This window comes from Papio anubis, chromosome 3 (assembly GCF_008728515.1).
Source record: "Papio anubis isolate 15944 chromosome 3, Panubis1.0, whole genome shotgun sequence".
In the NCBI taxonomy this organism is placed as follows: domain Eukaryota; kingdom Metazoa; phylum Chordata; class Mammalia; order Primates; family Cercopithecidae; genus Papio; species Papio anubis.
In genome coordinates this window covers 12895260-12918814 of record NC_044978.1, presented here as the reverse complement: position 1 = coordinate 12918814, position 23555 = coordinate 12895260, and the positions used below count along the sequence as shown (strand labels likewise).

General features: G+C 38.7%; 1 protein-coding gene across 1 annotated transcript in view; it reads right to left on the bottom strand.

Moving 5' to 3' along the window:
• VEGFC (vascular endothelial growth factor C) overlaps positions 1 to 23225 on the bottom strand; it is a 118610-nt gene extending 95385 nt beyond the window's left edge. The window contains exon 1 of the mRNA XM_003899386.4: positions 22485 to 23225. Within this exon, the coding sequence (XP_003899435.1) occupies positions 22485 to 22631 (147 nt within the window). The 5' untranslated portion in view covers positions 22632 to 23225. The remainder of the gene's footprint in view (positions 1 to 22484) is intronic.
• Positions 23226 to 23555: the final 330 nt, after the last annotated feature.

The following is a 23555-nucleotide window of genomic DNA, read 5'->3' as shown; positions in this document are numbered from 1 at the left end:
GTCTATGCTGTTTCAACCTACCCTGTACTCTCCAGTAATAACATAAAATAGAATGATTAAAGAAGGTTCATCTGAATTATCTGGGAATCAAATCTGGGTCCCTGAACTCCCTGAAAATATTATTTCCTAGTAACCCATGCCAAAAAAAATAAAACAATAAGACATATTCCTATAATGCTTGGGAAGAAATCTCTATTTATTAGAAAGAAGTCCTCAGATTAAAAAATATCTGATATTATGATCTTATGATCTTAATATCTTAATATGATCTTAATAGTAGTTCTGCAAACTTGATTAGATTAAATGTTCGAGCTTCCAATTGTAGTTGGATCTTATCCCTCTTTTCCCATTAGGCAGAAAATATTTAGAAAAGCTACACTAGCAAAAACCAGGTTAACTTATTTTCACAGCTACCTAATGACTTCAGTCAGTATTATTGTTTAAAATTAATAGGTTATGTTTAATAAAAACTTTATATTATTAAAATTCTTCTCAAAACATACTTAGCAAGAATATCTGGCTACTCATCTTTTTAACCTTGACAACTCATTTCCAATGCAAAAGGGTAAATCCTACTATTAACAGCATTGTTTTGTGGAAACAGTTTAAGATATTAGTCACTAGCATGATTTTCTAAATATACTTAGCAGGTTTGTTTGGCTACATGTGAAGTCTCTTTTAACACCTGACATATTATTTCCAGTGACCTGAATAGGGTATTTATCTGAGAAAGCAGAATAGAATAAAGCCTCAATACAGACTTTCCAGATAGAGAATGAAAATAGTATCTAACATATTTTCAACTTTGAAATTATCTATTTCTATTACAGTGTCCTCTGGATCACTGCCCCTGAAAAAAATAACTGAGCTCCTATTTTAGCTATATATACTCTCCTGAGGTGGTTTCAGATTAGGACACAGAGTTTAATAAAAGCTATGAGAATTCCACTGCAGCTGGCAAACACTGAGGCCTGTCATAGACTTTTCTTGTTTTTCCATATGATGAGCACCTTCTCCACTCCTCTCTACCATCCACAGGGAAGCCAATTCTGACTTGACCTTTGAGGTACCCATGAGAACATCCATTCTTTTACCGCTCTGCCATAATACAACCTACTCTTGTCTTTCATTCAGTTGAAGATGCAAGTAACTGATAAATATACACACACACAAGGTATGGCTCTCGAGGACATTTACTTAATTTTTAATAAAGGAATCAAAGCTTGAAATAAAATAATTAAATTCTAATTTGAAAACAAGTTAACCTGTTTTTTGCTAGTATAGCTTTTCTAAATATTTTCTGCCTAATGGGAAAACATCAGCATATGTGCAATTACCCTTATTCAAGGCACGTTAAGAAGAGTAATTCAAAACATTAAAGAAAATACTACAGTTGCAGAGGAAAAAATGTAAATAATATAAACTGGCCAAATCCTAGTGTATCAGATGATCATCTATGGAAACTGACCAAGGGAAAATTTATCTAAAGTTCAAATGCCCTTATAATAGCTGTTTTCTGCCATCTTTTAAATGTCTTTCCATGACAAATCCCTCAAGTTTGATATACAGTCTACTTACCAAAAAAAAATTGCTTAACATGTATATGATTATGAATTTGAATAATAAAAGCAACATTGTAAAATATCAATAGTAAGGAAATGACAGAGAAATGTATCCAAGGTTTCCATTAACATCATAAATGCACTAAATGCATTTTTGTGAGCTTATGTTTTCCATTTTGGTATATCTTTCTCCATGAGTAATGTGTCAGACACTTAAGAGAGGCACAAGTAGACACACTGCAGCAACAAGAAAAGTCTGAGGTTCTTGTTATCTGGTACCAGTGCTGTGGACACGTCACCTGGAAGGAGGAACCACTGTTTTTCCTCTGTGAGGACAACACACTGCATCTGTACCAGGTGTTTCATGGGTAAAGTGAATAAATTTTAATCATTCCTCCCCCTCTTTTTTTTTTTTTTTTTTTTTTTGAGACGGAGTCTCGCTCTGTCGCCCAGGCTGGGGTGCAGTGGCCTGATCTCAGCTCACCGCAAGCTTCGCCTCCCGGGTTCCCGCCATTCTCCTGCCTCAGCCTCCCAAGTAGCTGGGACTACAGGCGCCCGCCACCTCGCCCGGCTAGTTTTTTGTATTTTTTAGTAGAGACGGGGTTTCACCGTGTTAGCCAGGATGGTCTCGATCTCCTGACCTCATGATCCGCCCGCCTCGGCCTCCCAAAGTGCTGGGATTACAGGCGTGAGCCACCGCACCCGGCCCCCTTCCTCCCCCTCTTATGCTTAGATGTTTGTCATGATCACACAGTGTGGTATCTACAAATCAACACAGCGAAGTCGGAATCACAGTATTCTGTTATCAGAGGAGCCTGTGATCTGACAATAGCTGACCCCCCAATTTTCATATGACACTTGTGTGAAGAAAAGGAAGGACAGAAATCTCCATCAGTACCAACTGTTCTCAGAAAAGGCACAGTCTAACAGAAAGAAAAGAATGAGCATGTTGGCTGCAGAAAGCCCTATTACAGTTTACACATTAAGTAATGGAGAGGAAATGATACAAAAGAAGTCAAAATTTGAAAATTTCCTGTTTCCAATGTCACAAAAATTACAAAGTAAAACTGAAATCAACAACAATATGTTAAAGAAACTATTTTAATGTTATATTTAATTAATTTGACATGATTTAATTGGTCTTACACTGAAATTGACATTACTCAAATACTTTTTCAAGAGGAGTGGCCTTCAAGTTTTTCCTTTCTGTTATGCAATTTGACACGATGAAATTAGCAAGTTTAAATTCTCAAGTTTTGTAAGTTTTTCATGTAAGTGCTACCTCTCCAAACTGGAATTTTAATCTTTTGGACAGTCAAAAGGTCTTACATGGTAGCATTCATCTTTCTCACTTAAAAACAATACTTCAGTAACATTAATCTTTCAGGTGGGTATACAAAGAGTGCACCAATGTTGCAAACCACCTGGAGAAAACAAATCTACAAATTACAATGACACAATGTCACAAATGCAGTTGTCTTCTGCTACGGCATGAATGTGTTCCCCAAACTTCATGTGTTGGAAACTTAATCCCCAATGCAAAAGCATTGAAAGGTGGGACCTTCAGAAGGTGATTAGGTCATGAGGCTCTGCCCACCTGAATGGATTAATGGTGTTATCTTGGGAGTGTGATCCTTATCACAGGAATGAGTTTGTTATATAAAATTCCACCTGTTCTTGCACTCTGGAGCAATTTCTCCTGATGTGATGCCTTCCACCATGAGAAGACACGGTAAGAAGTCCCTCACCAGACACAGCCCTGAAACCCTGGACTTTCCAGTCTCCAGAATTGTGAGGAAAACTAATTTCTTTTTATTATAAATCAACCAGTTTGTGATTTACAGCAACATAAAACAGACCAAGACACGTACCCAAAGTGCATTCATTCTCCTTTTCTTCTTTACAAAAAGAATTTCAATATTGTTAGAAGCTGCATGTATTTCCTTTATCGGCTTATCTTACAGCCAGGAATGGCAAAAATACATTTCTACCTAAGAAGATGTAAAGGCAAACCTACTGGGGATTTCAGAGAAAACTTTTGCTTTGGTTTGAATGTGTTGAGGCAACAACTTCCTCTCTCCCTATTCTTTCTTCCTTGAAATCAGACATAAAACTGCAGAACAATCAGCCATGTTGTGACCACGAGGAATGAAGCACAGAAGGTCAAACTCTAAAAATGATCAAGTATAAAAAGCACAGAAGTCTGGACACTGATTATATGATGTTGCTCCATGTGGTACCAGCCCTTAAATGCCCACTGAGGCCTTTTAGTTACTAGAGAAAAATAAACTCCAATTTGCTTTAGCCATGACAGTTAGATTTTGTTACACCCAAACAAATCCCATTTTAACTGATACTCTCAAAATTGTTAATGAAATCACCAGAGAATGAAATAAACTTATTTTATGGTTTGACCATAGCTATAAAAATAATAAATGTCTTCCTAGTATTTAAAAAAATAAAAAAATAAAAGAAGCAGAGGAGAAATCTTAGAGAAGGAGACCGAAGAGAGAAGGATAAAAGCAAAATTGTAAAAAGTGAGGGCAAATAGTAGAGAGGTTAAATAATGATAGCACTGAAAATCAATGGGAAGCAGTAATTTTCGTGTGTAGGTTTGTTGCTGTTTTTTAAGAGACAGGGTCTTGCTCTGTTTCCCAGACTGGAGTAGAGTGGTACTATCACAGGCTCCTTGGTTTGAGCAATCCTCCAGCCTTGGCCTTTGGAGTAGCTGGGTGCATGCCACCATGCCTGGCTAATTTTTTTTTTTTTTTTTTTTGTAGAGATGGGGTCTCATGGTGTTACCCAGGCTGGTCATGAATTCTTCTTTAATTATAGCTGAGTCATTAGGGTGAGGTTATATTTAATATACATTACTTAACACCATAAAAATTTGAGTTATTAAACTTAAAAATGCTCACTTTTAAATTCACTTATGGAGGTGGCTTCATTTATTTAGAATATTAAATAAATGACAAGTTAGTATTCTCTGCTTGTGAAATGTACTGGTTCCCTGTGCATTGCTAGGAAAAATAAAATAACAGAATCAATAATACATATTATACAGTTGATGACATGTCACTACTTGCAATTATTAAATAATGTATGCTATAGGACTACTTAACAGTAATTTAGCAGATGATTTTAATAGAATGAAACTGCATACTAAATAAAAATTTTGATTGTATTTTGAATTATTAAACCCAGCAAAATTATGAGAATTAACTTTATGAGTGTTAGTTTTTAAATAAAATAGAAAAGAATATGTAATGTCGTTAATAACTTTGGAAGTCACAGAGCCAAATGAGAAAATCACTTCTGTTCATCACTCAGCCACTATTATTTCGTTATGCTAATTACACAGTCTATGTGTTTGGAGTTTGTTAAATGTTTATTTTTGTGGCAAACAACTATCTTTGCATATGTAAATGAGGACAACTTGTGAAAGAGGAGAATATGAAACTGAAAATTTAAGTATCAAAGAATCAAGAAATGAAAAAATATAATCAATCCTATAAAATGATCCCCCTATATACACTCAATAAGTAAAAATACACTTCATGGTCCAGATTGTCTTGAAGATATATTACACATTAGAACATATGCTTTACTGTTGCTTCCTGCACTTGAATTGTCTTGATTCGTATCCTCTAGATTATCAGGTAAGAATATCGTTAGAGATCATTTGGTCCAGCCTCAGACTAGGGCAAGCTTCAGCCCGATTGATCAGATGCAAACACCTCATATGGTCAAAGTGCCTTGAGCAGAGGAAATACACTGTGCAGATAATACTGACTCACAGGTGTTGCAACAATCTACCAGATGGCAAATAATGTGGCAGAAGTGATTTTAGACATTTACCCTGGAGTGGAGGATGATGAATCCACTGCTCCAAGGATAAGAAAGTAATCTGCAGAGAGACGGCTTGTCAAGTATAAAATCTTTAATCATTTCAGATATACTACAGATTGGCCTATAGGCTCCAGCTCCAGAATGTTACAACTGAGAAAAAAAAATTAATGAAATAGAAATATGTTGTGTTTATAAATAAACTATTAGAAAAAATAATATAAGATTTATTTCTCATTTATCATTTGATGTTGATTTTTTTAACCCAAAACCTTAACTTGAAACTCCTTATCTTGAGTATATTTAAAATTGTGTTGGACAGCCTGTTTCTTAGGAATAACTCTGTATGTCAGCCAATCACATTTTTGGAATCACCTCTAAACATTCCATTGAGTTTATAATTGCAGTTAAAATAGTTCATGTGACATCTGCAAGCAGTTGTTGACAGATGAGAAGATAAGCTTATATGCAATGTATTGTTATTTCCAGCTGTTTTAAATTTAAATTAACATTCTTTCGTAATTTCTCATTTTGATGATTATGATGACAAATTCAGGCTTGCAAAAGCCGAGAATCAAACTAGATTTCTGACTAGTTCAAGTGTTTAATTCCTTATTAATCTGAATGAAGTACATAAAATATTTTCTTGTTTGCACTTGTTTTTACTATCAGTTCTGAGACTTCTCATCCAAGTTTGTCCTCTCTCAGTTCTTTCTAGTTACAATTTCCCAAACAATTAGAGACGGTCAAGGGTCATTCCCAGGCTATTAACACTTTTAAAAGCTAGAAGAAACAAAGGTATAGGCTTACCAAAAACCAGAACCTTTATTTATTTGAAATGTGGCTATTGAATAAAGCTTCTTAAAGTATGTATAAAATATAAACATATAACATTTTAAAGAAATCTATCAGCCAAGCAAAGAATGTTAGGTTATAAGGACACAAATTATTTTAACCCTAAGGGTCAATAAATTAAGATCATGATAGTACAACTTTAGAAAGTTACTCCATAGTCGAGGCAACACATTAATTATTAAAATCTTGATTTATGTAAGTCTGAAAGTCTTCTTTTGAGAAACAAAGGTAAAGTTTTAAAATTTTAAAACATTTTATCATTTCCACGGAAGGAAATAAATAAGGGAACAAGAAGAAAAGCAATGCCTTAGCAGAAAAAAAAAAAAAAGCAAAAGTTTTCCCATAAATCCCTACTAGATTTTCTCTTATAGGCAAGAACCATTTCTAGGGCAATATTAGCTGCAGAGGAAGCTGGAAAGTGAGTTGAATTTTTTTCTTTGTTTTTCAAACTGGGTACATGTGACCTCAAACACAATTTGGTCAAAACTACATTTAAAACCTCCAATTAACACTTTGAATTACACTAAAATAAAGAGGAGCCAATGAACAGAGGCACAATACAAAACATAAGACCAAGTTCACAATGAGTAAAAGCAGCACAACTGTGCCCTAGATTTCACAGGTGTGGCCAAGGCCACCTACAGAAGAGCCTCACAAGAGACCAAAGCCAAAGAGAGAGAAGAATATGGTTCAGGAAAGAATCATCCCATCCTGATACTGACATACAGTGGACCAAGCCCCAGCTTAACAACTGTTCTTTATTAAATACAATACAACGCAACGGCCAAAGATTTATGGCAAAAATAGAAAATTATTAACATTCATAAAGTTTTAGGTGTGTTTTATTTTGCTTGGCTCTGATTTTTGGTATCTATCAAAATGAACGTGGACATGCTAAAACTTTTATCATAGTATCAATATTTATAGTTATTCTATTATTTATCTTTAATATTTTAAATTATAAATAGCACAGTAAGTGTTGTATTGTTCTAATATCTCCTGCTTTAATATTTATTATCCAGCATAACTGAACAGGAGATGTTTTAACTTCACTGAACATTAAAAACTACTGCATGGGCTTTGAAATAGCTATGTAACTAATTGTTATTTTTTGCTTCAGTCTAAGTTCTTGTCCATATTCATATACCATAACAAATGAGTCACTATTGTATATATAAAACTTTTAAATACCTAAAACATCTTGGAATCTTATAGAACTGTTTTCCTCAGATTTTATATAATACCTAAATACTGGTTTATAGGCAAAAACTAGCTAAATAATAAACAAATACTGTGAAGTGACATATAGACATATAAAAGCTATTCTTGTCATATGTAGGCCAGGCACCGTAGCTCATGCCTATAATACCAGCACTTTGGGAGGCTGAGGCGGGCGGATCACGAGGTCAGGAGATCAAGACCATCCTGGCGAACATGGTGAAACCCATCTCTACTAAAAATACAAAAAATTAGCCAGGCATGGTGGCGGGCACCTGTAGTCCCTTCTACTTTGGAGGCTGAGGCAGGAGAATGGCGTGAGCCCGGGAGGCAGAGCTTGCAGTGAGCAGAGGTTGCTCCACTGCACTCCAGCCTGGGCGACAGAGAGAGACTCCATCTCAAAAAATAAAATAAAATAAAATAAAGCTATTCTTGTTTTATGTAGAGTATCTATTTTATAGTCAAAAAGTGCCTAAATATCTGGTTCTTCAGCTTATTTTACTTGAAGGTATAACCAAATTCTAAAATAATCTTTCAAATACAACAACTTGGTATCTTTTCTGTTTATAGTTCAAAATGAAATTTTTTCCCCACAATTATAATCACTGAGATGCTGAACTTGAATCAGAATAGAGCATAAATAGGAAAAAGCAACTACAGAACATAAGACAATGGACTTCACGTGCTGATGGTCTAGCTGTGGCAAATGCAGTTTTCTCATAATAGACATACTTGCTGGCAAGCTCTGATGACCAAACTGTGCTGAAAGTTACACAGAATTTCTATTGCTGTTTGCTCACAATTATAACTGGGAGCAAGAAAGACAATGCCAAAAGGAAATAAGACACACGTTTAGGAAAAAACTAAATAGGGGCTTTTTCTAGTAAAGAATGCTAGTAGAGGGAAAGTTGTTCCTTAGGATGTCCCCCACCTACCCCCTGCCAAAAAAACTTCTCCAACAGCCAGCCAGAGGCCAGAAATCCCAAATTATTTAGCGCTACTACATATATTATAATCAAATGTTGGATCAAGTAGGAATAACCCAATTAAATAATTTCAGCCAAATCATCTAACTCTGAGGGCAAGTTATTTTGTTGAACAACTAAAGATTTATGAGGGCTATTGTAAATAATATTTACCTCTTAATTACCACATTCCCAGAATAGAAGTCATGCTTTGATGACTAAACATGGCCCAGCGTCAACCCCTACTGCAAGACATTTGCTCTGATCTAAACACCCCCTAGTTTGCATGTACAGAGACTAAACCTTCTCAATTTTCTAAGAATATTTATTTCTGTCCTCATAAACTCGAGATATTCCCTCTAAAAAAATACTGATTTCAAAATTTAGCAATGAAATACATCAGTTTGACAAAATTTTAACAAAATTTTACGTTGCCAAAGACTGGCCACCTTCTACCCCCACCACCAATCAATCAATCATCACAGAACAGGAAAAAATGTCTAATTCTTCAGATTAAGTGCACACATCATATGCTAGAGTGTCCAGTGCCGCATTTATGAATATAGTATATGTACTAAGTTTTTCAAGCCATAAAGCTAATATTACATTAAAAGCCAAGCTGTCCTAATATAATAACATCATCTATAAATCAAAATAGTGGGAAGATGTACAATTATAGATGAAAAGACAACAGAGCCAATAGAATCTGATTTTCCAAAAGAATTTAAATTTAAGAAAATCTAGTCCCAATATGAATTGTAGTTTTTCTTTGTAGGATGATATTTATGTAAGTAATACAAGGTGGTGTAAACAATGAATAATTCCTCACCGTGATGGACATAGGTATTCTGTCATTAGTAAAAGTAGTTTGAAGTAAGAAGTTATTGGAAGAAGTATTGTCTGGAAGAAGTTTAAAATGTGTTAATTGCAAAATAGTATACTAGGGTCAAAGATGGCATAAAAGGAAAGAATGTGTAATTCGTAAAGAAGACTTGAATAACACGTGTCTAAAATTTTGGTTTAAAAAAAGAGTACTACCCTATGTGAGCACTCAGGGGCATATCATCAAGGGGGGTGAAACACTTTTCACTGGGGTGAAACATTAACCTCTAAGTTACAATCACTTTTAACCTTCTGAGGAGACCGTGCTCCTGGAATGAATGCACATTTTTCCTGTTGCACATAGGAAGGGAACCGCTAATGTCAGTGGGAAACAAAGCCTCCAGATAGGAAAAAAAAAAAAAAAAAAAAGAAAGATAAAAGGCTCCCTATCGATTTAATTAACTCAGATGTTAATAGCTTAGGCTTACAAAACCAGAAACTGTTCTGGACAAGAATGAACTTAAACATGGACAGAAAACAATGTGCCAATGTACCACCGGTGAAGCCATGCGTCTTCAGAGCTTTGTGTACTATTAAGTCAGAGTGAAACCCACAGTAACACGTATTAAAGCCCATGTTTAAGGCATCTTGGTCATATTTTATTAAAGAACGACAGCTCTTAAACATGTACATCTTTAACTGGAACTTGTTGCTGTTCTTATTAATGGCAACTGATTGCTTGGCATTTTACAGGGGTATCTAATAAAACTCTTATTTAGGCCGGGCGCGGTGGCTCACGCCTGTAATCCCAGCACTTTGGGAGGCCGAGGCAAGCAGATTACCTGAGGTCAGGAATTCAAGACCAGCCTGGCCAACCTGCAGAAACCCAGTCTCTACTAAATAATACAAAAATTCGCCGGGCGTGGTGGCACGTGCCTGTAATCCCAGCTACTCGGAAGGCTGAAGCAGGGAGAATTGCTTGAATGCGGGAGCCGGAGGTTGCAGTGAGCCGAGATCACTCCACTGCACTCTAGCCTGGGCGACAGAGCGACATTCTATCTCAAAAAGAAAAAAAAGAAAGAAAGAAAAAACTCTTTCTAACCCATTCACGAAGCACGTATTTAATACCCATGTGTAATACACAGTGCACAAAGGACAGCATGGAGTTCATCTCCACATTACAGATCTAATTTTAGCTGTACATATATTAATTTATATCATTTCAATTTTTGAATGGAAAATGAAATTATATCTATACAATTACATTAAATTTAAATCAGGCATATGTGTCCTCCTTCCCAACACATTGCAGATATTTAACAGGGGTGTAATAAAGTTAAACTCAACATCAAGGATACATTTAATTAGGAAAACAGCACAGAAAAGCAAAATTTGAATTTCAGGTGTTTTGTACTAGAGGAAGCCTGAGCATCAGTCTTCTACATGTGTCCTCTTAACGTGACTTGAGGCAGTCACACTAACACTGTTCCTAGTTTTAAGACAGGTAGAAGAGGTCGGGCGCGGTGGCTCAAGCCTGTAATCCCAGCACTTTGGGAGGCCGAGACGGGTGGATCACGAGGTCAGGGGATCAAGACCATCCTGGCTAACATGGTGAAACCCCGTCTCTACTAAAAAATACAAAATACTAGCCGGACGAGGTGGCGGGCCCCTGTAGTCCCAGCTACTCGGGAGGCTGAGGCAGGAGAATGGCGTAAACCTGGGAGGCGGAGCTTGCAGTGGGCTGAGAACCGGCCACTGCAGTCCAACCTGGGCGACAGAGCGAGACTCCATCTCAAAAAAAAAAAGACAGGTAGAAGAATAAGAACTGTCTAATCAACATGGCACAAAAACATCACCAATTTTAAATATTTTTAATCTTTACTAAGTTATGTGTCACTGTGTGCTATATTACAGTAATATAATAACTATACTGTGCTCAGATGGACATGACCACAGAGGTACATTTTTCTAAAGTAAAACAGAATTGGTCTCTAACAGAACAGGCTTCACTGCTACAATGTTAAGAAGGGGAAAAATATTGCATTAAAATTTATGACATCATTATTTGCTTTAATGTGTATCTGAAGCAGCTTCAAATTACCCAATTGTAAGTGTGATGGTCATGACTCATGAATAATTTTGGCCTTAATAAAATTCTAATTTGTCATGGACAGACACCAAAATTAAAGGAAAGATCTAGGACTCAAAGAGAACAAACAATGAATCACTATTATGTTAAAACTAAAATTTGGCTCTGAGACAAAAGGATTAGTTTGTTTTTTAGGGAAGTCATAGATGTCATGACCTGTAAGCAAACATGAATCTAAATAAGTGTTCTCTTTTTCAAAACATAAACTTGGAAGAGGACTTTTCAAAGGATAAAGTAACTAAATACACAAAACAGACACAAACAAAAAGAAAGAATTAAAAATATTCCATGTAGGCAATGATATTATAGTAAATTAAATGACAATGATTAAAAATAGCCTCACATCTGGTATCTGATATTAACTAGCTACTTCCAAGAAATTTTGAGTGAGTGGAAATAACAATCCCTTTTACAGGTTATAGGAATTCAGTCACAGGATTCACAGCAGCTGTGTGGTCACTGCAGTTAAAAGAGAGTCAAGACCATTTTCTTCAACATTTCAGTCTGATTTGCCAAATCCATCCACTCTTGGGGCAGGGAGGGACATGGAGGGGCTAATTTAAGTGTAAACAAAGACAAGGGAAGGTGAACTGTTTTCACTATTGTTCACCAAGTGAACTATTCGGTAAAATCATTACCAACACATCATTTTAGGTAAGGTAATTATGTTTGCCATTTCAGTAAAAGGGCATGAAACTCTGAACACTGCTTGGCTGAAGCAGATTAAGTAGTTGGCTTCCCATACCATATCCAATTACCACAAGGGAGAAAGCGCTGCCTGTCTCAGAGTGACACTCACTCACACGCATGACCCTTCCTCGACTACCGCAATGCCACGGTCTGATTTTTTTCACAAATGTTTCATCCTTTTCCAGGATTTTAGCAAGTTGGAACCAAAAGTATCATCAAGTTCAAGACTGTTTCTTCTACATAAAAAGAATATTAAATACGCAGTTATTTGAATCCTGTTTCTAACAGTAAAAATGTAAGCAAAGCACTTGTAAGAGAAAAAGACATTAGGCTGGAACAGTGGCTCATGCCCGTAATCCCAGCACTTTGGGATGCCAAGGCAGATCACTTGAGCCCAGGAGTTTGAGAGCAGCCTGGGCAACTTAGTGAGACCTCATTTTTGGAAAAAATTTTAAAAATTATCTGGGTGGGGTGGCATGTGCCTGAGGTCCCAGCTACTTGGGAGGCTGAGGTAGGTGAATCACTTGAGTCCAGGAGGCGGAGGCTGCAATGAGCCACGTTCATGCCACTGCACTCCAGCCTGGGAAACAGAGTGAGGCCGGTGGCGCAAAAAAAAAAAAAAAAAAAAATTAAAAAAAAAAAAATTCAAAGAAAAATAAATTAGTGTGACAATGAAAAATTACTGTGAAGAAAATCACATTAAAATGTTAATTTGAAATCTATAATTGGGAAAATATAATAGCATGGAAATATAAAGCTTCATTTTATTATATGCTTACATACAATTCTAATTCTGAAATACAAATATTAATATGAAAATCACTTTTAAAAAGATGATCCATAGAGATGTGAATGAATAATATAGTATTATCTAACTTTTAATGTACTTACATACTACCTGAGGGCCTATTTAGTGTTTGGTGCTTCATTCCAGTTCCAGTCAGAAAAAAAAAATTCTATTTAAAAATGGGGTTATCTGGTCAAAAGTTCTAAAATACTCCAACTAACATCTGCACTGGAATCCTAGGGAAGTGAATACTTTCTGGATGTTACTGAATCAAAAATTATGCTGTCAGCTGTTCAAGAGCTGGGAAGTGTGTCCACTACTGATTTTTCATCCCTTTTTCCTGTCTGCCCACGGGCCTCCAACGCCCCCAGCACTATAGTCTTCAGCACAGGGTAACCATGTAAGTCACAGCACTGACTGGCAAGCTGACAAAGAGAACCAGCAAACAAAATCAACTATTTTGCATAAACTAGAGTACTCAAGCAAATCAGCTAACTCTCACAGAAGGAAAGTATCTACTCCATAATTCATCCTGGTGTCCACACATCTCAGACAGCACACACTGGACTGGTTACCATTCAGGAAGAGGGTCCCTTAGGAACAGTGCAATCACGTTTTCCTGAACAAATTCACACAAGTTTAACTCTGGCATCTAGCATTCTACCATTAAGTTTTCTTTATATTTTCCTCAGTGAAATTGTTGATATTTTGGGTATTCTGTGATGATTTCACTGTAAATTTAGAGTACATATTTATTTTTGTGGCAATAATATAGATATTTACACATCAAAGTAGCAACAGTAGCATGTTTCATTAATAAACATTTAAACTTGAAAATGTATATGCTCTAAATATATTTAAGATGAGTTCATATTAAATTATATGGCATTCTAGAAAGCTTATGTGTACCAAAGTCCTTTTCAGCCAAATGACTTAAGTATGAATGAGGCATTTAAGGAGAGAGCATCATCCCAGATTCTTTGGTTTGGTGTGGTCTATGGACACCTGCGCTGCCCTTCAGGAGAGGAACAAACCGAGGCACCCAGGGAAAGTGGGAACATATTATAGGCAGAACTACACTATATAGCCTCCAGACACTGAATGATTAAACACCCTGCATTTCCTTCACCTGTTTCAAAATCAAACATCAGTATTACATCTTCTTGCTATATTTTAGAAATAGGGAAAATTGTCAGCAAGCTTATAATTTTAAAAATTTAATAAATTAGTTGCAAGGTGCTGAATAATCAGTTATGTCGTATGTCTAGGACACAGAACTTACATGCTATATTTTCTTTGTTTTCTGATCATGAAGACTATTTAACACAAATTTACAGAAAGCTTACTACATGCCAATCATGGTTCCAAGGGCTTTATATATATATACATGCTCTTTCATTTTTTCTTTTTTTTTTTTTTTTTTTTTTTGAGACAGAGTCTCACTCTATTGGCCAGGCTGGAGTGCAGTGGCATGATTTCAGCTCACTGCAACCTCCGGCTCCTGGGCTCAAGCCATCTTCTCACCTCAGCCTCCAGAGTAGCTGTGAATACAGGCACGTGTCACCATGCCCAGTTAATTTTTCTATTTTTTGTAGAGACAGGGTTTTCTCCATGTTGCCAGGCTGGTCTCAAACTCCTGGGCTCAAGTGATCTACCTGACTCAGACTCCCAAAGTGCTGGGATTACAGACGTGAGCCACCACACCTGACCTATATACACATTCTTATCCTCAAAACAACCTGATGAAGCAGGCATTAATTCTATTTTGTATTTTGGAAGAGGACTTTTAAAAGGATAAAGTAACTAGGCCGGACGCGGTGGCTTACGCCTGTAATCCCAGCACTTTGGGAGGCCTAGACGTGTCAGGAGATCGAGACCATTCTGGCTAACACGGTGAAACCCCATCTCTACTAAAAAAATACAAAAAAAAAAAAAAAATTAGCTGGGCACCTGTAGTTCCAGCTACTCTGGAGGCTGAGGCAGGAGAATGGCGTGCACCTGGGAGGCGGAGCTTGCAGTGAGCTGAGATCGCGCCACCGCCACCGCACTCCAGCCTGGGCTGCAGAGCCAGGCTCTGTCTCAAAAAAAAAAAAACAACAAAAAAAACAAAACAAAACAAAAAACAGATAAAGTAAATACACAAAGCAGACTCAAACAAAAATTAAAAATTAGCATCTACTCATTGTGCTACAAAGAAGCGACAGAGAAACTAAGTAACTTGTCCAAGGCCACACAGGTACTAAAAGGCATAGCCAGGACATGAATACAGAAAGGCATGTCCAGGTCCTGTGCTCTTATCCACTGCACTGCATCTCTAAACAAGTTCCGTCACTGACACAAGCGACAGTGATGTGACTGAAACAGGCAGAAATATTGACAGTGAGTTCTTCCAGGCACTATCACAGGTAGTGTAAACAGAGTGCATAGTTCTGCAATTAGCAAAATAGCTAGCTTTCATCCCAGCCTTGATCACTTATGACTGCATTCTTTACTACTGCATAAAAGTGAGAGAAAATGGTAATTTAGGGACCAATTTTAGGTAAATTAAATTACAAAATAAATGTCTAAATAGAAACCTTTATAAACAGAGAAGTCACAAACCACATCTTTCTGATCTACCCCAAAATATACATCTTTCCACCTGTCCAGATGAGGACAGGTGGAAGCCGAACTCCTTTAGAAGTGAGTCTTTTAAACTTGTAAGTATTGCTTTTTACACAAAGTTGTGCATTTGAATATTTCCTCTTTCAGTATGTCCTTTCTCTAGTAGGTGGCATCCCTTGAGTTTGAGTAAATTATTCCACCATATTAAAAAAAAAAAAAAAAAAAAACTTTTATAAGAACAGCTAAAGTATTTATATTGTTTATTTGGTAGTTTACTCACCTCCTCACATCCCCACCCCCACCTTTCTGGTCTCATTGTTAGCAGATTTTAAAAAGTAGGAATTTCCAGGACACTTTAGGGTTATCTCCTTCTCTCTCTCTCTCTTTTTTTTAATTGCCCACCGACCTACAAATAAATATATGTGCAAATATGGAGATTCTAATCTTGTACACTTCTGATTGTCTAAATATTCTATTTCAATGAACTGTCTACAAATTCTTAGCCATGCAAGAAAGAACATGTAAGTCACACTTGGCAGTCTGAAGAACTATTAAGAGGTATATGCATGTATATGTGTGTTGGGGGGGGGTGGGGGTGTGTATGTGTATCTAAGCATGACCACTGTTTACACTGCTTGCTCCGTTTGGAATGCAAACCATAATGGCAGAGATGTCTACTTCTATAATTTTGTAAATGCATCCAGATAGCACAATGATGGGTGCCTACAGTAAGTCAAAAGTAATCCCCACTATCATGACCAGCAATCAGGAGCATATAGAGGATTTCGAATACCGTATATAGTTGACCACTGTAATTAGAAAGGCAGAGCCACTGCCAGACACTTTAAGAAACCTGCAGTTGAAAATGGCTTCGGAGAAGCTTCTAATCAGCTTCTGGTCAGCTTTCTTAGACACTTCTATGCAACAATGCCAGGTTAAACTTCTTAAAACCTCACTTTCAGCACACCACTAAAGAATCTTCATTGGCTCCTGTTGCTTTCAACCCAAACTCAGACTTGCTCTTGGTTTTCACACTTCCCACCATGTTCCCTTCAGTTTCCCTTAAAGCTCTTGACTCTTGCACCAGAGGGTTTGCTGCTAGTTCCCCAAACATCCCTGACCTTCACTTCCTCTGTACTTTGCTGTCATTCTTCAAAATTCAAAATATCCCTCTCTCCCCCATTTCTGTAATTAGCATCTACTCAATTTTAACATTGGGTCTCATATCATTCCACCTTTCCCAGACCTGCCCATGCAACTCCCAGAAGGCTAGCCAACAACTGGTGGCAACTCACAAGACTCTCTTACAAAACCACTATTACGGTCTCGATTTACAGTTTAATTCACTTGTAGTATTTTTAATGAGTAAATTCTTTCCTCCAAAATGATTATAAGCTTGTTATAGACAAGATCACTCACTCTACATTTTTTGCATCACACACTGAACTGTAATTTCCTGCTTAGAACTGAAGCTGCCACTAGTAAGAATTGATTAACATGTCCCTGAGTTGAAGCAGATTAAAGAGCAAATAAACCTGGTACTAATGGGTAAAAAGGAATTAGGAGCATCCACATGGCTTCTTTCTTGAATTCCTGGATTACCTTTCCCTGCCTCTTCCAGGCAGCCCCAAGGCAGTAAAGCAATGGAGGAAGGCCTATGGAACGGGGATATAATCCATCTGCTTACCCCAAATGCCTGGAGACTGCATGAGTCTCTGAACCTGGAATTTTTATGGAAACCCAGTGCATAGACATATTAATCAGCAGGACTGATGGCAGCATCATGTAAATAAATACATTACTATTTTCCCAGTGAAGATAAAAAATATTTAAATTAGAGAATGATGACTATAAACAGCTTTATGTCAGTACAGATCAGGATTATAGCACCAAATAATTTAAGAAAATGAGCTGCTGGGGCCGGGTGCAGTGTCTTATGCCTGTAATCCCAGCAGTTTAGGAAGCCAAGTGGATCACCTGAGGTCAGGAGTTTGAGACCAGCCTGGCCTACAAGGCAAAACCCTGTCTCTACGAAAAATACAAAAATTAGCCTGCTCTAGTGGCACATGCCTGTAATTCCAGCTACGTGGGAGGCTGAGGCATGTGAATCATTTGAACCCACAAGGCAGACGTTGCAGTGAGTAGACATCATGCCACTGCACTCCAGCCTGGGCAATAGAGCATGACCCTGTCTAAAAAAAAAAAAAAAAAAAAGAAAGAAAGAAAGAAAGAAAGAAAGAAAGAAAGAAAGAAAAGAAAAAAAAGAAAATGAACTTTTGGATTTCAAAATTAGAAAAAAAAAAATTATAGTGGGTAACTCCTAACACCTGAAAGCCACTAGGGCATGAGCGGTACAAGGAAACAGTATGAATCCACTGACAAAGTATTTAATGTACAACTTGATTAATTCCATGATGGATGCCCAATAAAGCAAATTAAATAAAAACAATCTCTGCTTTCTCATGGTTAAACATAAACTCTGAAAAAACAATTAATCAACCGAGGAAAGAAGTCACCCCAAAAATTTACACTAGTAAGTTTCAGAAAAACAACTACACAAACCTAAAATATTTATAGTAAATTTTATAATTACATTATAAATCAAACTCATAGGCATCTCTCCTTGTTTAAAGTTCCCTGCTATATATGTTTTTATAGTGAGAAAAATCAATGATACCTTAATCCACAATTTATACAAATCTGTACTTACAAATATGTGTTTGCAAGAAAACAAAAAAGGTAGACCCATATAGTATTTATAAAATGCACATCTACAAGGAATAATGTAACTGGTGAAAGGTGAAACAATATATGCTCAGAAGTCAGAGGAGGTATAATAATGCTTCTGCCAACTTAAATTTGTTCTTTCCAAATCCACTTATTTGTGAAAGGTCATTTGGCAGAGGTAAAATCACAATCTTTCACTGAAGTTACTTTAGCGCAACTTTGAAAAACTGTTTGTCAGGAAATCTTGTTAAGCCTCCAGTTAAGTAGTCATTCTTATAATATTACCATGGATTAGGTCATTTATAATTTATCTTTAGTCAAACGAACACCATGTGGTAAAGCCTGGAAGAAAGTCTGGGTTTATTTCCGTTTGTCCCGTTGTGGGGAATTAGGACCTAAATAAATGCAACAAGGTGCCCCTAACTGCAAAGTCACACACAGTGCTTCTCTCTGCCTTCCTGTATGCTGCTACAGTGTGCCAGAGACCAGCAGAGGGGCTGAAAGGAGTCTGAATCACAGGCCCAAAGGCCCAAAACCATACCACATTTCTCTAAAACACACATGCTTCTCGATTTACAACGGGGCTGCATCCCGACAAATTCCTCCTGAGTTGAAAATACACTTCATATACAGCAGCGTACCTGTTGTTTACTCTCGTGATCACATGGCTGACTGGTCACAGCTCACTTCCATTGTCCAGCATCCAGAGAAAGTATTTTACTGCATATTATTAGCCCAGGAAAAGATCAAAATTCAAACCTTGAAGTATGGTTTCTACTGAATGTGTATCGACTTTGCACCACTGTAAAGTCCAAAAGTCCTAAATAGAACCATTCTGAGTCGGAGACTGTCTTTATATGCCATAAAACTTTTTTTAAAAGAAGAAAAGGAAAAAAAAAATCTATTCTTTTTCCTGGTTAAGTCATTCAAATCTTGGGTTCATCATCCTTAATGAAATAAAATAATGTCTGTATTATGGAAATGTAGCGAAAAACAAAGCTAACTTGCAAAGCTCTTTGCGAAGTGCATAACACACGTTATGGACATCACAGATAACGGTTACAAACTCCTACTCTCAGTAAGAACCCCAGGACTGCCAAAGGCAAGCAGGCAAGCACAGTCCCAGGGATTCGGGAAACCCTCATTAGTCTCACGCCAGTTCCTCTGTTGGCGAAAACCCCAGCAAGAGCTGAGAAACAGCATTCCAGGTTGGACACATGGAGATAACTAGGAGGCCAGGACCTTACTCTCAAGAGGAACCGGAATCAGAACCGGAAGTCCAGAATGAAATCTAAATCCATCACCCTCTGTCTTTCTCCACTCAACTCTAAAGGACAGGAATAGAGATCTATGGGTCTTAGAGATATGCCACTAAAATCAGTAATTAACTGCTTCCTATAAAGCAATTTTGATAACTGTCTTGTGAATAAATAGCTACCAATCAGATATTCATATTTCAGAAGAATATAATGGAGTAGAAATCAAAATGAAAGATGAATTGAACTTTCTATATCTAAAACCTCATATGGCCCGCATCACTCAGAGGAATGTCAGAAATCTCTTATAAGAGTGGATGTTGACAAACATACTCAATCATATACTATAAGTAAAACTGTAAATATAACAGCTTTGGACTTGCTATTCTCTTTTGTCCCTATCATGTCCAGTTAATTTTACTTTTGCCTGCCTTACTTTCTTGACACTGTCTTGTTTGTGTTAACATCCTTCAGAGAAACATTTTAAGACTTTTCAGTAAGTCATGCAACCACAAATAACTAGAAATAGGAATCCAGTAAATGCAAATACAAGTCAAAGAATAAGGAGAACTTCATTCCATTTCTGATTTTTACCTACAATCTTTTGTATGGCTTTACAGGTGGGGTGAAGGGCTGGATGGCTAACTTTGGTTCATAGCTTGTGTGCTATTTTTGATTTTTTAAATATTAAAAAAGTTCCTAGGTGAAAGTTATGAAAAAATTGCATCTATTGGTCTTATAGATATTTAGCATCTTCTGTTTGCCTTCTGAAATATTTTCTTGGGGTTCACGTAGTTATAGAAAATTAACAACTGATTTCTCCCCAGTTCTTCTCTAGTGCTTAAATCTAAATGAGGCACTTGTATAGGCCACTAGGGAGAGACATAGAGTCTTCACATCAGTTTCTTGGCAGTTGTGTGACATGTTTCATAGCAAGGACACAGTAGTTTCACTGAACACATTAATGACACATGCCCTGTCAAGGCTCTATTCACCCACTGGGGAACGAAACTTTAATGGAGCAATGAAATACTGCTTTGTGGTCTATGGAACTGAGAGATTATGTTTCATATGGGAAATGATGTTACATCACATGGGAAAAGAACCCACATCACATGCAGAATGCTAACCCATATTCACTATACAGAATATAAAAATGGTTAAATATCAAAAGCAACATTTGCAAACAAAAATGCATAGAGATTTTCACGGCAATGGTAAAATTTGCCATATCACCAAAGGCAAATTTTACATCACCAATGAAGACACTTTTGAAAGTTAAAAATAAGTTAACTTTTTTATTCTCCAATCCCATACCTATACATAACACACGTAAACACACACACACACACACACACTCAGGGTACATGAATTCAAGACTCACCCAGCAGTGAGTGACTCTCATACAATCTATTGGCTTATCAGGGAATGCTTCTCATTTTACTTTCTACTGCACATTTTCTTACTGTAAACCAAAGGAAGGGACCATAGCCAATACAGAGATGTTGCCTTACTAAATCATACTTTTACTCGTTTTGACTTTGCAGAAATAGCAAATAGGTACTGCAAAATCAAGGACTCAAATTATCAGAGGTGTTATTGAGCCCAATATTACATTTCTGTGGTATTTAAGAACAGAAAGATATTTTTATCACTATAGTTATGGCAATGTGAGTATAGGCACTGAAAATTATTTTTGCAATTCACAGAATGCAGTCTGTTCTGCTATTTCATTTATATTGTTTTTACTCAAGAGGCATTCCTTTAACCCCTATCTTAAATTATTACACATTCCAACATTTTAATGTTTCCCCAGAATTTAAATACAAAGGTAGTTTGATTTTCAAAAATTACTCTTCTCAACCTTAAAGTGTATTTCAAAATAAAAATAAAATATTTCAAAATATAAGGCTACTTATTTTCTACACATTGTGTATGTGTTAATCAATAGTCAACTTAAAGTTGACTGTAACACACCACAGGTATACCTCTCCACTTGCCACCAGTTGAAATAAACCACTGTAGTGTAGTTCCAACAAGGGATACTGCAAGTGTTTGAACTGAAATGTCGAATATAACTTCTTTAAGAACTCTCGTAAGCGTACTCTTTATGGCGATGGCAGGTATGAACTTTTTAGATAAATATATACTCTTTTAGATGAGCCAGTAAGATGTAGGAACAAACACAAATCCTTTTTGAAAATCAGAATGCCTCAAAAGTATTTCGGCAACATTTGTAGGCAAAGGATTAAACACCTCTTATTTAAAACAAAATAAAACAAACAAACAAAAAAACCCCAAACAAGAAAAAAAAAAAAAAAAAACCTTAGTTTTCAGTATCTCATGACCAGATTTTAGGAATGAAGAGCTTATAAAGTTGAAACAAGCCTTGCTTGATTGTGATCTAACTGACTCTAATCTCCTGTTACATCTCAAGTCTGACCAATTTCAAGTGAACTCTGAAAGCCCTGGAGCCTGGTTACTAAAGTCCCTGACACTTTTTTTCTAAAGTCGCGCACAGCGCCTGGTGCTCCGCAGCTATGTACACTCCGGGAAAGTAAGGCTGGCTTTACTGATAACCAGTGTCCCAGAATCTGTCTGGAGTCCCATGAATCCGCTGGGGAAAGAAACGAGCATTTCCCGACTAAAATGAACTCATACTCTCCAGAGCCCCGCTGACTGGGCACAGTTCAAGACCCCCTGGTTGGCCCAGAGGAAACCAGTCTGAAATAGCTTTCGGGATCTCTCACTGGGCACCTCTCCTCCGGGCCCTTCACTCGTGTAACTTGCTTGCCTCTCTAGCAACAAGTTTCTATTTAAAAAGAAGAAAAATTTTCTCCAAAGCAGACTGCACTGAGCTCAGTAACTTTGGATCCCACGTACACACGCTTAAAGCACATACACACTTTCCCCCGCGCAGGTTCTCGGGTCCTCCGCAAACCCTAACGCCGCAAACCCTAAAGCAAACTCTCGGGTCTTCCGCAAACCCTAACGCAAACCTACCATGGCCTCGCCCGCGTCGGGCTCCGCGTCCGAGAGGTCCAGTCCGGACTCTAAGGCGGCGGCGGCGGCGGGCGCCTCGCGAGGACCCGGGAGCAGCGCAGCGGCGAGCAGAGAACACGCCAGAGAGAAGAAGCCCAGCAAGTGCATGGTGGAAGGACCGGGGGTGGGGGACCGGTCCGCTGGCGGGGGCAGGGGTGGGGACAAGGGCGCCCCTGCGAGGCCGCGGGCCCCTCCTGGTCCCTCTCCCCCGGGCTCCTCCCGGCGACCCCCCTGGGCGAGCCGGAGGCGGCGGGAGCGGGTCCGGGGCTCCGCGTTCCCAACTTTGCAGGGCGCCCTCCCAGCCAGTGCCAGGGAAAGGCGGCGGGTGTCAGGTAGCCTCGCGAGGAAACCGGACGCTCAAATACGCATTCCCGGGCCGCGAGGTGGGGGCAGGGGACGCCTCCACGGTCCGCGTGGTGGCTTTGGAGAGAGGGGGCGCCAGGGGCAGCCCGCGATGTTCAGCCCCTCCAAACCCGCCAGAACCCTCGTCCCCCTCCTCCCTCCCCTTCCCCGAGTGAGAGGAGCCCAGACCGCGGGCGCTGCGGCAGGGGCGCTGGCGGCGGTGCCGGGGGCGGGAGGGAGGGGCGGCGGGGCGGCCGGCGGCGGCGGGGCCCGGGAGCGCCGCGGCGCAGGAGCCTCCAGAGCGCGCCGGGCTGAGCGGCGGCGGCGGCGGCGGCGGCGGCGGGCGCAGGGGCAGGGCATGACTGACGCGCCCTCTGCCTGCGCTTATGTGAGAGAAAGCGGCCGAGGGAGGGAGCGTGCCGAGCCCGGGCTGCCCTCCCCTCTCACTCTCCCTCGGAAGCCGTCTCCCTGGAGCTCCCCGTTTCCCTCGCCTCCTCCCCGGCGGCCCCACCTCCCCCGACCCCCACTGGATGTCTCCCTCCCCGCCCCCCGTCCCCTGCCGGGAGCGGGCGGCCGGAGGAGCAAGTTCAGTCCCCGGGCTGGTGGTTGGCGGACCGGCTTTAGAGGTGATGCGACCACCCTGGACCACGTGGAGAGAGGAGAAACTAGGCACCGTGGGGTGGAGGGAGT